This window comes from Alternaria incomplexa (genome assembly GCF_024043165.1).
Source record: "Alternaria incomplexa strain BMP 0042 chromosome Unknown scaffold_13, whole genome shotgun sequence".
Classification (NCBI taxonomy): Eukaryota; Fungi; Ascomycota; class Dothideomycetes; order Pleosporales; family Pleosporaceae; genus Alternaria; species Alternaria incomplexa.
The window spans coordinates 177,979-193,762 of NW_026249862.1; the positions used below are offsets into that span (position 1 = coordinate 177,979).

Below are 15,784 nucleotides of genomic sequence, written 5' to 3' on the forward strand. Positions count from 1 at the left end.
CGTCTTACGTGATGCATATCATCTCCAGCGACTGGGCGCTGTGGGCATGGCTCGATCTTTCTATTTTCATGGTATGGATGAAGTATACAGGAAGACAGGGGTTGGTTTTGATGTCGAGTGTCTGCGGCATGTTGACGGCGGGCATGTCGAGTTGATGGAGACAGAGACCGGTCGGAAGATGGCGAAGCAGCGGCATATGTGGGTGACAGAGAAGTTTTTGAAGAGGTGGGATGAGGAGAATGATGTGGACGTTGTTTTGGGTGGGCGAAGGCCGAGTGGATGGAGGTAGTGCTGGATATGTGGTGGTTCTAGTAGTATGCACACAGGGGTGCATGGATTACTTCTCCTTCAAAGGAGCAAGATAGACCTGACTTTCCGCGGCAATAAGACTCCTCTCCTGACTCATCTCCCATTCAGCCCTCTTCTTGCGCGTGAACAACCTCGCGACCTGACTCGATAATCCCTCCTTCTCTTCTCTTTCCACATCCTCCACCTCTCTCTCGATCTTGTGAAACGTCCCCTTCGCCGTCGCCCCACACGCCTTCAACAACTCGATCACCTCCTCATTCTTCTCCGGCATCTATGGGCTCCTGTTTTTTTCCACTGCTCCCTCGCTTGCAAGTCTCGCCGTCCCTGAGTCGTACAACTTCTACATGTATCGTCGCCATATCCCCAGGGCTTGGCGTCTTGTCGCGCGGAACACGCTTGGCGGCTGTCCTTCTCCGTGCCAATATACCGTTCATTGTCGATGCTCTTAGCACAATGGTGCACACTTGGTGTTTGGTATCGTAGCCGTGGACCAAGAATATCATCAACCGCCCACCGTCTTACTCTTATCAGCACCCTCAACCTTTTCCTCAGCCCCTTCCCCCAATTCCAATCCATCAACTACCTCCCCTGTCTTCCCCTCTTCACCACCATCCTCCCCATCCTTCTCCCCCGCCAACGCCCTATACTTCCGCCTAGCCTTCTTCCCACTACTCGCCTTCTTCTTCGCCTTCTCCCTCGCCTTGACCTTCGTCCGCGCCCCCTCCCCCAACTCCATCTCCTCAATCCTTTCCTGCAGAATCCGCCTCGCCATCTTCCGGTTTATCTCTCTTGACCGCGTGTCCTGGTATTTCACTACGATGCCCGTGGGAATGTGTTTGAGTTGGACGGCGGAAGAGGTTTTGTTGATTTTCTGACCGCCGGGACCGGAGCCTTTGAGGAAGTTTTCGATTAGGTCCGCGTCGAGGAGGGGGGTGCGTGGGGGGAGCGATTTGCCATTGTTGAGGGATGGAGAGGTGGAGAGGGAAGCGGTTTGGAGGCGTGGGACATTGGGGCGGAAGCGGAGGGCGGGGAGGAGGCGCATTGTTGGGTGTGTGTTAGGGAGGGATACGGCATGGCGGAGGCATTGCAACAGCATTGGCATCGCTGGTCCTGTGTAGAAACTTCTCGCACGCGTGTTCGTTGATGATGCCATGCAGCTCACGCGCTAGACCACCCGCTCCCGATCTTAATCAGGCAATCGCACCATCCCTGCTCCGAATCCGCCGTCCCTGAACCCTTCATCTCCCCCGTCATCCACCGCTCCCAACATTTGCGCCCAGACACATTAACCCTCCAATTCCACCTTCATATACACCTTTCGCACGCGCAAACACGACGACACATACCGAAAGGTCTATGATTGACACGACGACGCTATCCGCCATCCTCCTCCTAGCCAGCGCATCCACGCTCCTCGTCGCGGCAATGCTGTACCCATCCGCCCTCCTCCGCTGGTTCCAGCGCAAGCGCTATCAATATGAAGTCACGTTCTCGCTGTACATGTTGACGTCGACTGAGAAGTTCATTTTCAGTATGTCCTAAATATCCTGTTTTACCGCATCACATCGCATTCTCAACTCAATTCTTGGACATGAGCCACCGCCCCTATCCGGGTCGCTCTCCTCCCCCACCGACCTTTGGTATTACTTTAGGACAGTTGCTAACGACATGGTTTTTTGCAGACTCCGTACTCTTCCTCCTCCTCTCCCTCCTCATAATCGCCGCATCGCTGTACCTCCCCGAGCACCTTACCATCATCGCAAATCGCATGTTCTACTACCTATCGGGCAACCACGATTCGCTTTCGAGTAACTCAGTACCTAAAACCGGGGGTATCGATACAGGGATTACGCCGAATGGGCCGCTGGATGCGGGTGCGGGTGCTATGAACAATGGGCGGGGGATGATGGAGTTATAGGCATTCAAGCGGAATGGATTAGAAAGGATACGCTGGAGATGATGGGGTCTGGTGAGGGGCGTCGAAGCTCTGCTTTGACTGGATGCCCTGGGAACATGGTCGCCTATTGGAGGGCATGAAGTCTTCGGCTTGTTGCGCCTCGACGGAGTCAGGCTTCTACCGCCTACCCTGAGACGACAGTACGGACTCCAGACACACAACAGTCCCAAACACATGCATAAGGCAAGGCGCAGGAAGGAGTTCCATTCGCCAATTCAGGCATACCTACATACCTATTCCCTCACGACTATAGACGTACAATAACCTCAGTAATGTTAATACCAAACCACCACCTCATTCTCTCTACGCCCCGCAGACACATCGCATATATCTCGAGTAACCCTTCCAAGAGCACGCACACAGCACGTCACATCCAGCAAACACATCTCGACCCTAGCCAGCACCTCACGTGAACGTCGCAGCATGCGCTGTGACATATTTCGTATATGCATCATGCATGTCTGCCAGCATATGTCACATTCCAACTGCATGATACATGGGCGGCTATGCTCGACGCCGAGATCGGACGACTTGTCTGTATGTGTACGCACGCTCTGCGATGTGATGTGACGTGACGTGACGTGGCTCAAGTACCGCTGTGGTAGACAGACTCCGATTGTGTGGGACTGCGTAGGGCTGCGGTTGGTAGTGATTGAAGGGAGATTGTGAATACATTGATCATTGTGTATAAAGTGTGCCGGTAGATATGTTGTTGTTGCATAGGATATGTTTTTGAATGGAGAGGATAGCTTAGAGCAACTTCATGCCACCTGAAATACATTGTACATAGGACCTGTAACGTATAAGGTAAATGAAGGAGAGAAAAGAGTGCCGTGTGTTGCAAGCTTGAAGCTGTATATCCACGAGTGTTGTAGTGATGATATATCGTAAAGTTCGACGTAATAATTAGGGGCGCGTTCCGACTGTTTCGTATCGACTGCGCTGCTGAGCCGTTCGTGGCCATGTATCCGCTCGCTGAGCTCGGTTTGGAAACCGCGACATGATGTTGTACAATAAACGGGGTGTTCAGTTGCCAAATAGGACATGTACCGCATTCACAAGTGCTGCGGTAGTATAATCGTTGACAGTCACAAGCGCTGGGAAGTCATATGCCACATTGACATAAGCCTGGCCCGTAGCGCCATCATCGATGAGAATGAGGATCGTCGGAAGGCCCGGTATAGTATCGCTTCTTGGTATCTTTTTCGAAATGCTCCGTGCAAACTTCAATTGCCGTTCAAAAGCCTGAGCATGGTTGCTGATGACGTTAGAGGTGGCGCATATGACGATGACGACTGCTCCGCTGGTTGGTAGGAAATCGGCGTGCATCTCTGTCATATCAGAGTCGAGACGATATGGGACGTGTCGTACTTGTCTTGGTAAAGCGCGGCCGAGAGGCTCGAAAGGGTCCATGTCTTTTGCCAGTGTCGTCAATGGCGAATGGGGTACGAATGGAGTGAAGAGAGTAATTATCTCTGCTTCATTCAGGCGCCGCAATCGTTCGAGAGTCTGCGTTGGACATCGTACAATCTTGGCGGTTCCGGAAGATGGATCCTGCGTCGCGGTCGACCTGCTAGATGCTGAAGTCATCTTGGGTCGATGTGTGTTGCTCTTTGAGGACGGTTGATTCTTTCGTTCACCCATCACTACGCGGCTGCGATTGTTACTATGGCGACGATAGAAAAGCACACAAAGGTCCTAGGTGAGCCAGCCGAGAGGAAGATTCGAGGTTGCTTTGGGCATCGTTTGCAAAAGCGCAGCTCTTATATTTCGATCGCCCAGACTCAAGTTCCCATGGTGAATCGACTCTTGCTTTTGCAGGGAAGAGACACCGTCAGAATAAAGTGCCGGTTGACGTTGCAAGCCGAAGCCAGCCGGCAACGGGCGTAAGATGTTATGCTGGATGGCAAGGTAGATGGTTCCGGCTATGGTATTCAGGAGTACAAAAAGCAGCTATGCAAGGTTGCCGGTAGCCACCCCAGGAATCGTCAAATGAGGTGCTGATGTCGAGTGCTTGTGGATCGCCGAGTGGACCGTGACCTTGTTAATAGTAGCTGAAGTTTCTCCCACCCTGTTCGATTGGAATTAAGCTCCTGAAGATGTATGTCAATACGATAGATAGTAATACTTGGGGTGGTACCAGATAAAGAACGAAGAGAGTAGTACACGACCTCGGCCAGGCAGTCTCCGGTGCAGATAAAGAAGTGCATCCACTACCGTAGCAGGCGGAGGTCTTACCGATTGGATAACGATTTCCCGTTCACAGCCATGACTGACACGACAGAAGCGTTGCCGTAGCGTGCTCGCGCATGTCAGTAAGGAGCACGACGGGCGTATAAGTGCACGGCGACGGTTGCATCGGGTAGCAGCAGGATCGTGTATCGAGAATAGATGACGCCACATCCAGTCGCAGATCCAAGCTCCACATTGATCAGAGATGTGCGTGTCAGCCTGTTGTAGATGAAGGGCAGTCCTAGAGGCCCGCCGGCCGTCCTGATAGAGGATGATGATCCAAGGAAAGCCGGCCACTCATTTCAAAGCAAGGACCAACAGCCAGGTTGATAATGAAGGTCGATACCCGACGCGTGCTTGTCATCGCGGGCAAGGCGTACAACGCGCGGGGGTCAGTACAATTCGAGTCAAGGTTGCAGGAGGCGTGCTTGAGTTGATGGCTGACCCGCAAGGCCACCGCCCATAGCGAGCCAGTAGCAGTTGCGCAAGCCGCAATCATTACATTTCGATGCTTGCTGTGTAACACAAAGGGTTGACCTCGATGTGGCGATGGGCGAGAGCTTCGATGCATGCTCCAGTGATGACACGGCCATGCGGGTGACATCTGCACGATTGATTGAATCAAGCACGAGTAGCGTGAACGAGCCGCGGATGGCCAGACCGGCAGCCGCGATGTTGTGTGCCCACACAGAAATATTGGCGATGATATCGAGGCTGGTGATACATTGATGGCATCGTTGACGCAAATTGGTGCGAGCAAAGTGCATGTGAAGAGTCGTGTTGACCGCGATGTGTTAGCGGGGCTGCTCGCTTGTTCGTAGCCCATCGAAACAGGGAAGGCGCGATCAGGCTGTCAACAACCACCGCGACGCGTCTGCATCATCAGCGGCTCATACAACAACGGCCGACAACTGTCTTACTGTATGCACGCTGCACTGGTAGCGTGATGCCATCGGTCGCCGGTAACCCCACATTGACTTCGCTCCAAGCCAGCTACTGATGGACTCAGCAGAAGAGCGGCCCACGCTGCAGGAGACGCTAAACTTACTGCATCAAGGTAGGTGTCGATATGCAGCAACGAGCCCAGTCAGGATCAGTGCTTACACCGGTCTGCAGCATCTAGAACAACAGCAAAGCAACGGACCGTCAAGGTCTCCAATATAGTCGATGTCATCTGCCGTTACGCCTCGGAAGATGGCCTTGACCAGGATGCTCTGCGAGACATAGTGCAGCTCGCGTCGGTGAAGACCCTGCTAGACCAAACCACCATCACGACTTTGATCAAGAACTTGTACCCGTCTCAAAAGGTTCCAGGCGATGTTGTCATCACGATTGTTGGTGCGCTGGGGCAGGGCAAGGGCAAACCTTCGCCCGGTACACAAGACAGTCTTGTGAAATGGCTCATCGCCATCCATGAGGTCGTGGAAGATTCGAGCGTCTTGTCCCGACTATATGGTGTGCTGTTTGGTATGCTCGACATGATCAGTATCAGGTGCGTTACTTCGGCCTGTTACCAATAACATAAGTGCTAAATTTAGCAGGACATCTTTGTGCCATCTGCTGTCCTTGATCACTCGCAGGAAACACGTCAAGCCATTCCGGATCCAACAACTGTATGTACATGGCTTTCAGCATCGATACGACCCAGATACCGATAGCTGATCCTACTTCAGACTAGAGCTGTCTCGCGGTCTCGGCAACGAGCCTGCGCTCCAGGGTCTCCTCCGTGTCTACAAGGATTACTATCCCGATATAATACTCGGAAGCACTTCCACAAGCTGGAAGTCGTTCGCTCCGGTGAGTATCCGTTTCTGGTACTACCACAAATGCAACCTCAGATCCCCCACGCTACTTCCCCGCATCTCGTTGTCACACTGCTGGATGCACGCTAACTCAATAGCGACCTGATGCCGAATGGCAAGCCAGGATCGTTGCAATTCAGGAGGCTAGTGTGGCGGAAGACGACTCGAATGTAGACGGGCAGAACGGTTTCAAGGTGCTACGAAGAAGGCTGAGAGGCAGCAAAGGATCGGCGATTCCGGACGTGCATACCTACCATGCGACTGAGGTGGGCGAATATCTTTTCTCAACGTCTTGGAGGTGCTAACAGTGTGTGACAGAGCTCAGCAACCCTTGAGGGCATTGATAGTGTGGACGATTTCGTGGACAAGCTCGATAGAATAGAGCCACCGGGCCAGCTGATAGCGCTCCTCGTGGATCCGCTGCTACAGAAGTACGTTGACCTTAAGCCATCGCCAATAACAGCCGGTCGATTAGGAAATTGGCTTGCCACGTGCCTAGAAGAGCAATTCGAGGAGTACCGGCAAGGCACTGGAAACGAGCAGTATCTATCTGAAGTTCTCGGTGGGCTTTTGACGTACGCTCAGTACACAAAGGCAAGTGCATCAGCAGGTTTCACGTGCAACTGGCTAACTTATCAAAGTCACTCCATCCTACAGTACTGGCGTTTCTTCGTGAATACCTGCCGATATGGGATGGTCAGCAAGATCTCGATTGTCTGTTAGAACTGGTCTCTTATATCCCGATTGAAGCGTTTGAAGACGCCCACACAACCTATCTGTCCGCTGTCGAACGAGCCCTAGCAGCTCATGGCCTTACCGCATACACAAAGCTCGTCGACTTCTACACATCTCTACTGCAGCACCAAATAACCCAGACAGCGTCCGGAGCTGCCGACCAAAGAGATACTCAACAGGAAGTCTTAAGCGACCTAATCGAGCATGTAGCCACCTTGTTCACTTCGGCTCTCGTCTCCATCCCCCCAGGTTCCAGCACCACCCTCACATCATCGATCCTCTCGTTCTACGAACTCCTCAGCACCTCCTCGAAACCACACGTCATCCCAATACATCTGCCACCGATGCATCTCGTCTACCTGCTCTCTCAGGACGCATCTTCAACGACGCTTTCTCGTATCTGCGGCATCATCGGCTCTTACAAGCTGGCTTTTGATGCGCACCCCAAGCCGGTCAAGACATACTATCCTGCGGAAGTCACAGATGCGTTCAATTGGTGTCTGCGCGACATGTATAATCTAGTGTGGGTTTCCCGTGGTCTTCTCGTTCAGGACCAAAAGTCGAAGGGGTTGTACTGCGATCCGATACTGAGGGGGACACTGAACGAGTATCTACGGAGAGTAGATCGTGGATACACTATCGGGGCTGCGTTCGCGTTGTCGTACAACGCGTGGTTGGCTTCGCTGTCTGCCGCGGCGTGGCGTGCGGTCGAGAAGAGGGAGGTTGAGAAGGTGGGTGAGAAGAATGTCACACGGTATCACGACGGACCTGTTACGGAAAAGAGTCTGGAGGTGCTGAAGAGCAAAGGTGGTGTTGACGCCGATTGGGAGGGCGCGGATGGATACAAGGTCATGGTGTTGCAGTGGCTGACTGAGAGAGGGTTGGGTGGGATTAGGGATTTGATGTTCGCTACCGTTATCAACTTGAAAGGTACCGCGTGATAGACATCAATTTAATAGACTTAAGATGCCATATAATTTATTCGTATTAGTCTAGTACTCGGTTTGATGTTCGTGGTGCTTCGTCGCCGAAACACACAACACCATAGCGCACGGTGCACCGTAACGTGTTCCTAACATACTGGGAATACGTTGGAATCGATTCAGAATCGATCCTAAATTATTGGCAGAACACCAACACTCCAACTCCCCAGACCTGAACATTCATGCAGTCATGCATATATGGGCAAAGCTGCAGTGTTTATGCTCGCTATCCTCAACCTCATCTTCAACCCCGAGTGTTTACCGAGTCTTCACTGAGTCTTTACTGAGTAAAGACTCAGACTTTACCCAGTCTTTACCAGCGCTAACCCAGAAATTCTTGCCCCCCATGCCCAACAGACAGTCCACGAGGCAGTGAACCCATGCAATTGTGGTACATATCAAAACACCAAGACCGCGCATCTGCCCTGGATACTTCTCATAGCGTTCCAAAAGCATTCGAATTGCAATCTGATGTTATGGGATTACCTCGGCTGTCCCTCGCTTCACATTTGAAGTTCTTGAAGCTCGGCTGTCCCAGAGATTTCCCCCGATGAGCTCAGCTGTCCTGGAAATAATCTCCGACTTCACGCTCAGCGTATTTCATCGTGTTCCTTCTCCTTTCGTCTCAACCACAACGCGCCGCATCTATATCGCGTTGCCTTCGCATCGCATCGCATTTCATTACGTCACGTCTCATTGCATCGCGTCATTTCCACATCGCATTCCATCAACATCGCGTCGCGTCGCGTCATGTCTTCATCAACGCGCGCTGGCTCAATACCAATGCAAAATCCGGAATGCGTGATCCTGCACCCCTCAGATCGAGCAACAATGGACGAACACAGCATCGCTCGAACATCACACAAACGCAAAGCATCTGTCACCCCTCTTGAGCCGCCGCTCCGACCCAACGTGATCGGTCATCGTGCACCATATCCACACAACCTACCTCATGGTCTCGTCAATGGGTGCAATATCTGCCCCAAAACGAGTCGCCGCATTCAATGCAGTGGCTGCAGAGCAGTTCATTACTGCTGTACCGATCACCAAGCCCTCGACCAAGTAGCCCATCGGACAATCTGCGATAGGATCCAGAGGCTTGATAAACTTATCGGTGAAACCGAGCGTGAACTGGACCCACTGTGCCCATGGGACCGCGACCCAGGATACGACGAAGCGCCCAAAGACCCCTTCGGACCTTCGAACCCAAATTTTTGGTACTGGAAAGGGACCAAGAAGTACATGTACCTGCGCCGGGATTACGCTTACGAGTTGATAAAACTCAACACCAAAACAGCGATCGACCGAGCGTTGGATGATACATGGTCTCTTCTACGAATGGATCCCGAGGATCATCTGGGGATGCGCTGTATCATGCCCTCACTCTTCCTACGCTTAAAACGCGACCGAGAATGCTACGACTTCTGCAAGTGGTGGGTTACCGAAAGTCATGACAGCGACTGGGACTGGCAGTCCGAAGATACACCCCTGACTTTTGAAGACGCGTTTGAATCGGCTGATGTCTTTGAGCGGATTAGAGATTACGGCTCAGATCCTCCTACCTTCTCTGATCTGTCGTTCCTCCTTGCTATCCTATTACTCAAGATACGCATGCTTTCCGATGTCAAGTTCCTGCAGCACTATAGAGGCCATGACTTCGCGCGATACAGCCGCAGTACCATCGTGCTCACGGACCTCTGGAAGTATGACCGCGAAGGAGAAGAGTATTTACCGTTCATTAAAGAGCTGGAGAACCAGGTCAGGCGGCTATACCGCGCCGTTGGTAGAGCCAACAGATATTTCTGGCCTGCATTTATCGCGCCATGGGCTCACCTTTCCGCAACCCCCTTATCTTTTACGCTGGGCGATGAAGCGGAGATGCAGATCAAGTTGCAGGAGTGCTTCAATGCTTGGATGGAGACACTCGGAGCTACTGGACCGATCCGTGATCTGATGGAAGGTAACGATAAGCATTGGTACTCCATGAGCGGAGTCTGATGTAGATAGTCAATCTTAGAGATGGTTTCAAGATGTGGAACTGCCATCAGCCTGAAGGATGTCACCATGGGTGGCTACAATCCGTGTCGTATTCTCGAATTTCATCATTAAGTCTGACGTATACATTGCCTCAGACAGTGTCTGTTTGTTGTATTATAACGGCTTGTATGCGACACGCATTATAGCCATCCCTAGTGGTGCCATGAGCGCCCTGACCTAAGAGAGTCGCCTGCTTGGGAGAAACGACTCACTTATCTCTTATCCCACAATTGCTTGATGATATTAATAGCCCCCGGTGTCTCATGCCAAGCAGCGTAGCAGTCTTTCAATACGATCCTCGGTTTCTGCCTCAATACCCATTGCAAACGGAGGCCGCTTGACCGTCTTTGATCGTGGAGGGACAGAAGACATCAACGCCGGCCAGAAGTGTTTGTTGACACTGCGTATCTCTCTCAACAGCATGTAAACCTGTTCCCAAAGCGCTTCAAACAGTTCCAATTCCGTTCTCATGTAGAACCCATACGGCGTGTCTCTTCGATAATTCGCAGCCACAACGCTGCTAACGTGTCGTTGTAGATAGGTTTCCGGCTGGGGGTTGTTCCGTAACAACTGCAGATTTATGCGGATACGTATCTTGACTAGCATAATCCTAACGAGTAGTGAGAGATCAACGGAAAAAGCTGAACAGGCCTGCAGCCTACATCAATACAGAAACATGCAAAGTAAGTATTTCAACTTTGCTGTAGGCTCTAGGCCTGTTTAGGGTTTTTCTTGTATAAGCTGGCACGGATGCGTCGAGGAACCATAGCGACCAGCGCCCCAACAACGCGGCTTATAGAGACGAATGTCAACAACTCGGGTATGTCAGGGCAACATCCTAACAGCTGCGAAGGTGCGCCGCAAGAATCACCGAGCTCTGGGGGTTGAGGAGGCAGGGCCAGACTTGGGCCTCGGACACTAATGTCGGGACGTGAAGATGCGTGGGTCTTCCTAGCGGGAATGACTCGCGGCGGCAGATGTTGTTGTGAGACTGTTAACGAAGAGTATCTCTATGCATTCCTGCGGATTGTAGTGAAGCTGTGTTGAGTCGCATGAATTGAAGTGTAGTACTGTAGTGTATTTCAGTGAATATGACGCCAATCCTTGGTGTGAAGAGAGCTGGGATGAAAGCGGAGCTGCAGCTATGACGCTCGCGGGACGCGAAACACGTGCGCCCAAAGTTCCTGGGCATTGGCTGCGCGCAGCTCCCCACCAGCTAAACCCAGCTGCATTGCTTCATTCCCAATCCTCCATGCAGAGCTTTCCGGCGCCGGCAATTCTTATATCCTGACTATTGCTACTGCGTGTCGCGACTGCTGGAGCTTACACTTTCCCGCAATCAATCACACTCGTTCGCTAAGCCATGAAGTTCGGCACGACACTGCGCAAGAGCGTGTATGCGCCGTGGAAGGACAAGTACATTGACTACGACAAGCTCAAGAAGCTGCTCAAGGACAACGAGGATGACGATTCCTGGACCGCCGACGACGAGAGCGCGTTTGTTGACGAGCTGGCCAATGTGCAGTTGGAGAAGGTGCACAACTTCATCACGGACATCTCGCAGAAGCTGCGCGACCGCACGACGGCATGCGAGAAGAAGCTGGAGCCATTGGCCATAGGGATCCAGGCGGAGGGCAAGGAAGAGGCCAAGGACGACAGGGAGAAGAAGGAGAGCAGCGGTGAGGGCTTGTTCGGCGACGCGTCAGGCGATGCATCCAAGAAACCCGAGCCCAGCCAGCAGGAGAGGGACAAGATCCTCAAAGAAGTCCTGCGCGAGCTCGACAACATCACCAAGGAGACCAAGGAGCTTGAGAGCTTCAGCCGCATCAACTTCACCGCCGTCATCAAGGCCACCAAGAAGCACGACAAGATCCGCGGCAGCTCCTACCGCCTGCGGCCCTTTATCGATGCGCGCATTGCCCGCCACCCGCTGCACACGGAAGATGCCTCGCCGCTGCTGTACAGGCTGTCCGCGCTGTACTCGTTCGTCCGACAGAGCCTCGAGGGCAAGTCCAAGGAGGCCTTGTCCTTTGGCGAGACCAGCACGGATGGCGAGGGCTTCACCTCTCACAAGTGTAGGCACACCATGCACCATTGGCAAACATCAGCTAACACACACAGTCTGGGTCCACATGGACAACCTCTTCGAAGTCAAGACCGTCATCCTCCGCCGTCTCCCCGTCCTTGTCTACAACCCCATGTCGTCCAAGGTCGCCGAGGGCACCCAGCGCGACCCTACCATCACGTCCATTTACTTCGACAACCCCAACTTCTCCCTCTACTCGGACAAGGTCAACGGCAAGCCCGATGCCTCCTCCCTGCGCCTCAGATGGTACGGACAGCTCGGTGAGAAGCCCGAGATCATGTTCGAGAAGAAGGTCATCAAGGACGGCAATGCTGCCGAAGAAGTTCGCTTCCCAATCAAGGCCAAATACGTACAGTCTTTCCTCGAAGACAAGTACCACATGGAGAAGAGCATCGAGAAGATGGAATACCGCCCCAACAAGAACCAGGAGGAGGTGGACAACTTCAAGAAGGCTGTAACAGACATCCAGAGCTTTGTCAAGGAGCAGAAGCTACAGCCAATGCTGCGCGCCAACTACACCCGCACCGCGTTCCAGATCCCCGGCGACAACCGCGTGCGCATCTCCCTAGACACCAACCTCGCCCTGATCCGCGAAGACGCCCTCGACGACGACAGGCCCTGTCGCGACCCCGAAGACTGGCACAGGCGCGACATCGACAACGGGCAGATGGAGTTCCCCTTCAAGGCGCTCAAGAAGGGCGAGCTCCACAAGTTCCCCTACGCCCTCCTCGAGATCAAGGTCAAAGGCCTGAAGAAGTACGAATGGATCGAAGACCTGATGCACTCGCACCTGGTCAAAGAATCCCCCCGCTTCTCCAAGTTCGTCCACGGCGTAGCCAAGCTCTTCGAAGACAACGTCAACACCTTCCCCTTCTGGCTCAGCGAAGTCGACAACGACATCCGCAAAGAACCCGAAGCCGCCTTCGACCAGGAACAGGAAAAGAAGCGCAAAGCAGCCGAGGACGAATTCGCCGTCGGTTCCCTCTTCGGCGCGCGCGCAAGCCCCAGCTACCGCGCTTCAATCGCCTCGCCCGTCGGTTCACCAGCCGCAACAAGGTCGTCCGTCCCCAAGAGCGCCTCCGCAGCCGCCCACTCCATGCCCGTCACCAAACCCCCCTTCCCCACAATCGGATCTCACCTCTCCCAGCGCTCGCACCGCGACACCGACACCGCCCACACGCGCATAAACGAAGAACCCGATTCCGACGACGAAAACACCCTCCTCCTTGCCGGCTCCAACGGAAAGCAGCCCAAGAGCAGCAGCAGCGGTCTCGCCTCCCTCTTCCCCTCCTTCTCCACCTCGAAATACGCGCGCAAACAACAACGCGCCGTCCAGCTCCCGCCCGGCATCCGCGACCCAGGCGTCTGGATCAAAGACCAAGGTCCCGTGCGTGTAGAAGCCAAAGTCTGGCTCGCGAACCAACGTACGTTTATCAAGTGGCAGCACGTTAGCGTCCTGCTCGCCTCGTTGTCACTGGGTTTGTATAATGCGGCTGGTGAGGGCAATGATATTGCCCGCGCGCTTGCGGTGGTGTATACCTGCATTGCGGCTTTTACGCTTGCGTGGGGGTATGGGATGTATATTTACCGCGCGCGGCTTATTAGGGAGAGGAGTGGGAAGGATTTCGATGCGATTACGGGGCCGTTGGTGGTTTGTGTGGGATTGGCGGTGGCGTTGTGTTTGAATTTTGGGTTTAAGGTATGTGATTCTCCCTCGCGTTCCTTCTCATTCATCTATCAGGGATGTGATGGGAAGACGGATTTTAGTGGATGGCATTTGCTGACGTGATTGTTTACAGTACAACGCTCTCGTCAAGGAAAGACAACACCATCTCCACCACCATCACGGCGCAGGTAGTGTTGTTAATTCTAGTTTTGGGGCTGAACAGATGGAACTTAGGGTGTAAGAATGCGTTCGTTTAGTCATGGTCTTGTTTGAAAGAGAAAAGGGGGAACTTGGGTTGGGTTGGGTTTGAGTTGAGTTGGGCGTCGCTACATGTATCCTTGTACAACATCAGATGAAGTAATAGTGATGATGCGACTTGTTGAATGGTACATCGTTCTTCGTTCCTTTTTTGAGTTTTTGATCTGGAACTCGTGAATTGTAGTTCAAAAGGCTCTTCATGTTACAGTGTAAGTGCGTGTTGCAACCTTAGAAAGTAAAGTAGCCGCCACGAGTAGCTCTTGAGATATCCCATTAACTTATTACTAGTATGTAGCCTTCTTGCTATGCTTTGCTAACGCAGTTTAGAGACATCTTCTTATTTTTGCTAAAAGCTTGATAGCCATCAGCTGGTAGGTAGATTAGATGGAGAATCGGGGTACATGTCAGCGCTATTTGTCGTACAAATGTGCTTGTGCTTTGGAAGATGAGGCAATGAGCTGAGCTGACTATGGTAGTTAACCGAAGCATCTTGTTTCAAGGAAAACACTGGACAGCCTGGAGCTTACGTCGACGTTGGATCTAGTACTTTGCTTGTTTTTATGGTGATGTAGGCTGCAAACGTCTTTTCGTTATACACAGACGTGACTTTGTGACAAGATCGCATGTATGTGCAGCGAACGTACATGTATGTCAGCGCTATCACGTTGACCTAGGAACAAGCTGAACACCCTGGCGCATACATTGACTTTACGCTACCTACTTTGCACGTGTTCATTATGCTGTAGCCTGCAAACGTGTTTAGCTTTTTTCTTGTATAAGGTGCTATATTCAAATAGTAGTCTAGTCTCCATGTGAGGAGAACACGGTTCAGGGGCGTTGTGCGATCGTGAGGGATGAAACGAGTGGGTGGGTGACAGACAGGCCATGGCATATGGTGGATAGCGTCGTATCTTACTCAATACCACGTTAATCCAGTAAAAGGCTGAACACCCTGGAGCTTACGTTGCCGTTAGGTTACCTACTTGGCAGGGTTTCGTTGTGATGTAGTCCGCGGACCTGTTTAGTTCTTTTCGTGTGTGAGGTGGACGTGACTTTGTGACAAAGATCGCTTGTACAGCGACGTACATGTCAGCGCTATAGTAGTCTAGTTTTAACGTGAGGGAGGAGACACGGGTTCAGGGGCTTGTGCGATTGTACGCGTTGTACGGGCTGTACGGGCTGTAAGGGCCAGTAACGAATATGTCAGGTTGGTCGTTCAGTGATATTGTGATGGTCATCATCACGGATGCGTTAGATGTTAATGATACTTGTTGAACTTGATCAATTGGATGGATGAGATGTTTCGTGCTATAGATCGCTTTTCCGAGTAAAGCTGATTGGAGGTGAGGCGCTTGATCGATTTATATGAAAGTGTAATTATGTGATTGTGTGATGACTACGGGTTTTACTTGAATCTGCGCACGAGGACTCTATGTGATGGTAGGGAAGAAAGACGTGTGTTTTGTATACTGTTGTCACTACGTTAGATGGATGTATACGGCAACTTAGATACCATCTGCTTATCCGAAAGGTGATGGCGGTGCGTATGCGGCAGAGTTATATGCTACTGGTTATGTTCTGGAGGTTTTGACAAACATCCGGGCTTCGCCGAAGATAAAACCCGGTGGAAGAGATCACGCAAGTCTACCTCATCTCGTTTCTGTTACATGGTTGCTAAACATAGCGATGGATCAACAGTTCGTCAGTTGGTGGAGTTGG

At 52.2% G+C, this 15,784-nt stretch overlaps 5 protein-coding genes across 5 annotated transcripts; 4 read left to right on the forward strand and 1 right to left on the reverse strand.

Annotated features, from left to right (window-relative positions):
- Nucleotides 1–337: 337 nt before the first annotated feature.
- On the reverse strand, nucleotides 338–1,351 carry J4E90_008409 (uncharacterized protein; the record flags this gene model as incomplete). Its single annotated transcript, XM_051437937.1, has 2 exons — nucleotides 338–580; nucleotides 893–1,351. 2 exons carry the CDS (start codon nucleotides 1,349–1,351, stop codon nucleotides 338–340), a joined length of 702 nt encoding a protein of 233 aa, XP_051287936.1.
- A 383-nt stretch (nucleotides 1,352–1,734) lies between these two features.
- Nucleotides 1,735–2,227, forward strand: J4E90_008410 (uncharacterized protein; the record flags this gene model as incomplete). Its single annotated transcript, XM_051437938.1, has 2 exons — nucleotides 1,735–1,840; nucleotides 1,992–2,227. 2 exons carry the CDS (start codon nucleotides 1,735–1,737, stop codon nucleotides 2,225–2,227), a joined length of 342 nt encoding a protein of 113 aa, XP_051287937.1.
- A 3,270-nt stretch (nucleotides 2,228–5,497) lies between these two features.
- On the forward strand, nucleotides 5,498–7,976 carry J4E90_008411 (uncharacterized protein; the record flags this gene model as incomplete). Its single annotated transcript, XM_051437939.1, has 7 exons — nucleotides 5,498–5,555; nucleotides 5,615–5,990; nucleotides 6,040–6,111; nucleotides 6,172–6,295; nucleotides 6,399–6,566; nucleotides 6,619–6,898; nucleotides 7,024–7,976. 7 exons carry the CDS (start codon nucleotides 5,498–5,500, stop codon nucleotides 7,974–7,976), a joined length of 2,031 nt encoding a protein of 676 aa, XP_051287938.1.
- Nucleotides 7,977–8,970: 994 nt separating this feature from the next.
- J4E90_008412 (uncharacterized protein) lies at nucleotides 8,971–10,016 on the forward strand (the record flags this gene model as incomplete). Its single annotated transcript, XM_051437940.1, has 2 exons — nucleotides 8,971–8,978; nucleotides 9,107–10,016. 2 exons carry the CDS (start codon nucleotides 8,971–8,973, stop codon nucleotides 10,014–10,016), a joined length of 918 nt encoding a protein of 305 aa, XP_051287939.1.
- Nucleotides 10,017–11,418: 1,402 nt separating this feature from the next.
- On the forward strand, nucleotides 11,419–14,278 carry J4E90_008413 (uncharacterized protein; the record flags this gene model as incomplete). The annotated part of the gene is made up of 3 exons (XM_051437941.1): nucleotides 11,419–12,130; nucleotides 12,177–13,619; nucleotides 14,250–14,278. The coding sequence occupies 3 exons, from the start codon at nucleotides 11,419–11,421 to the stop codon at nucleotides 14,276–14,278; spliced, it is 2,184 nt and encodes a 727-aa protein (XP_051287940.1).
- Between the last annotated feature and the right edge of the window lie 1,506 nt (nucleotides 14,279–15,784).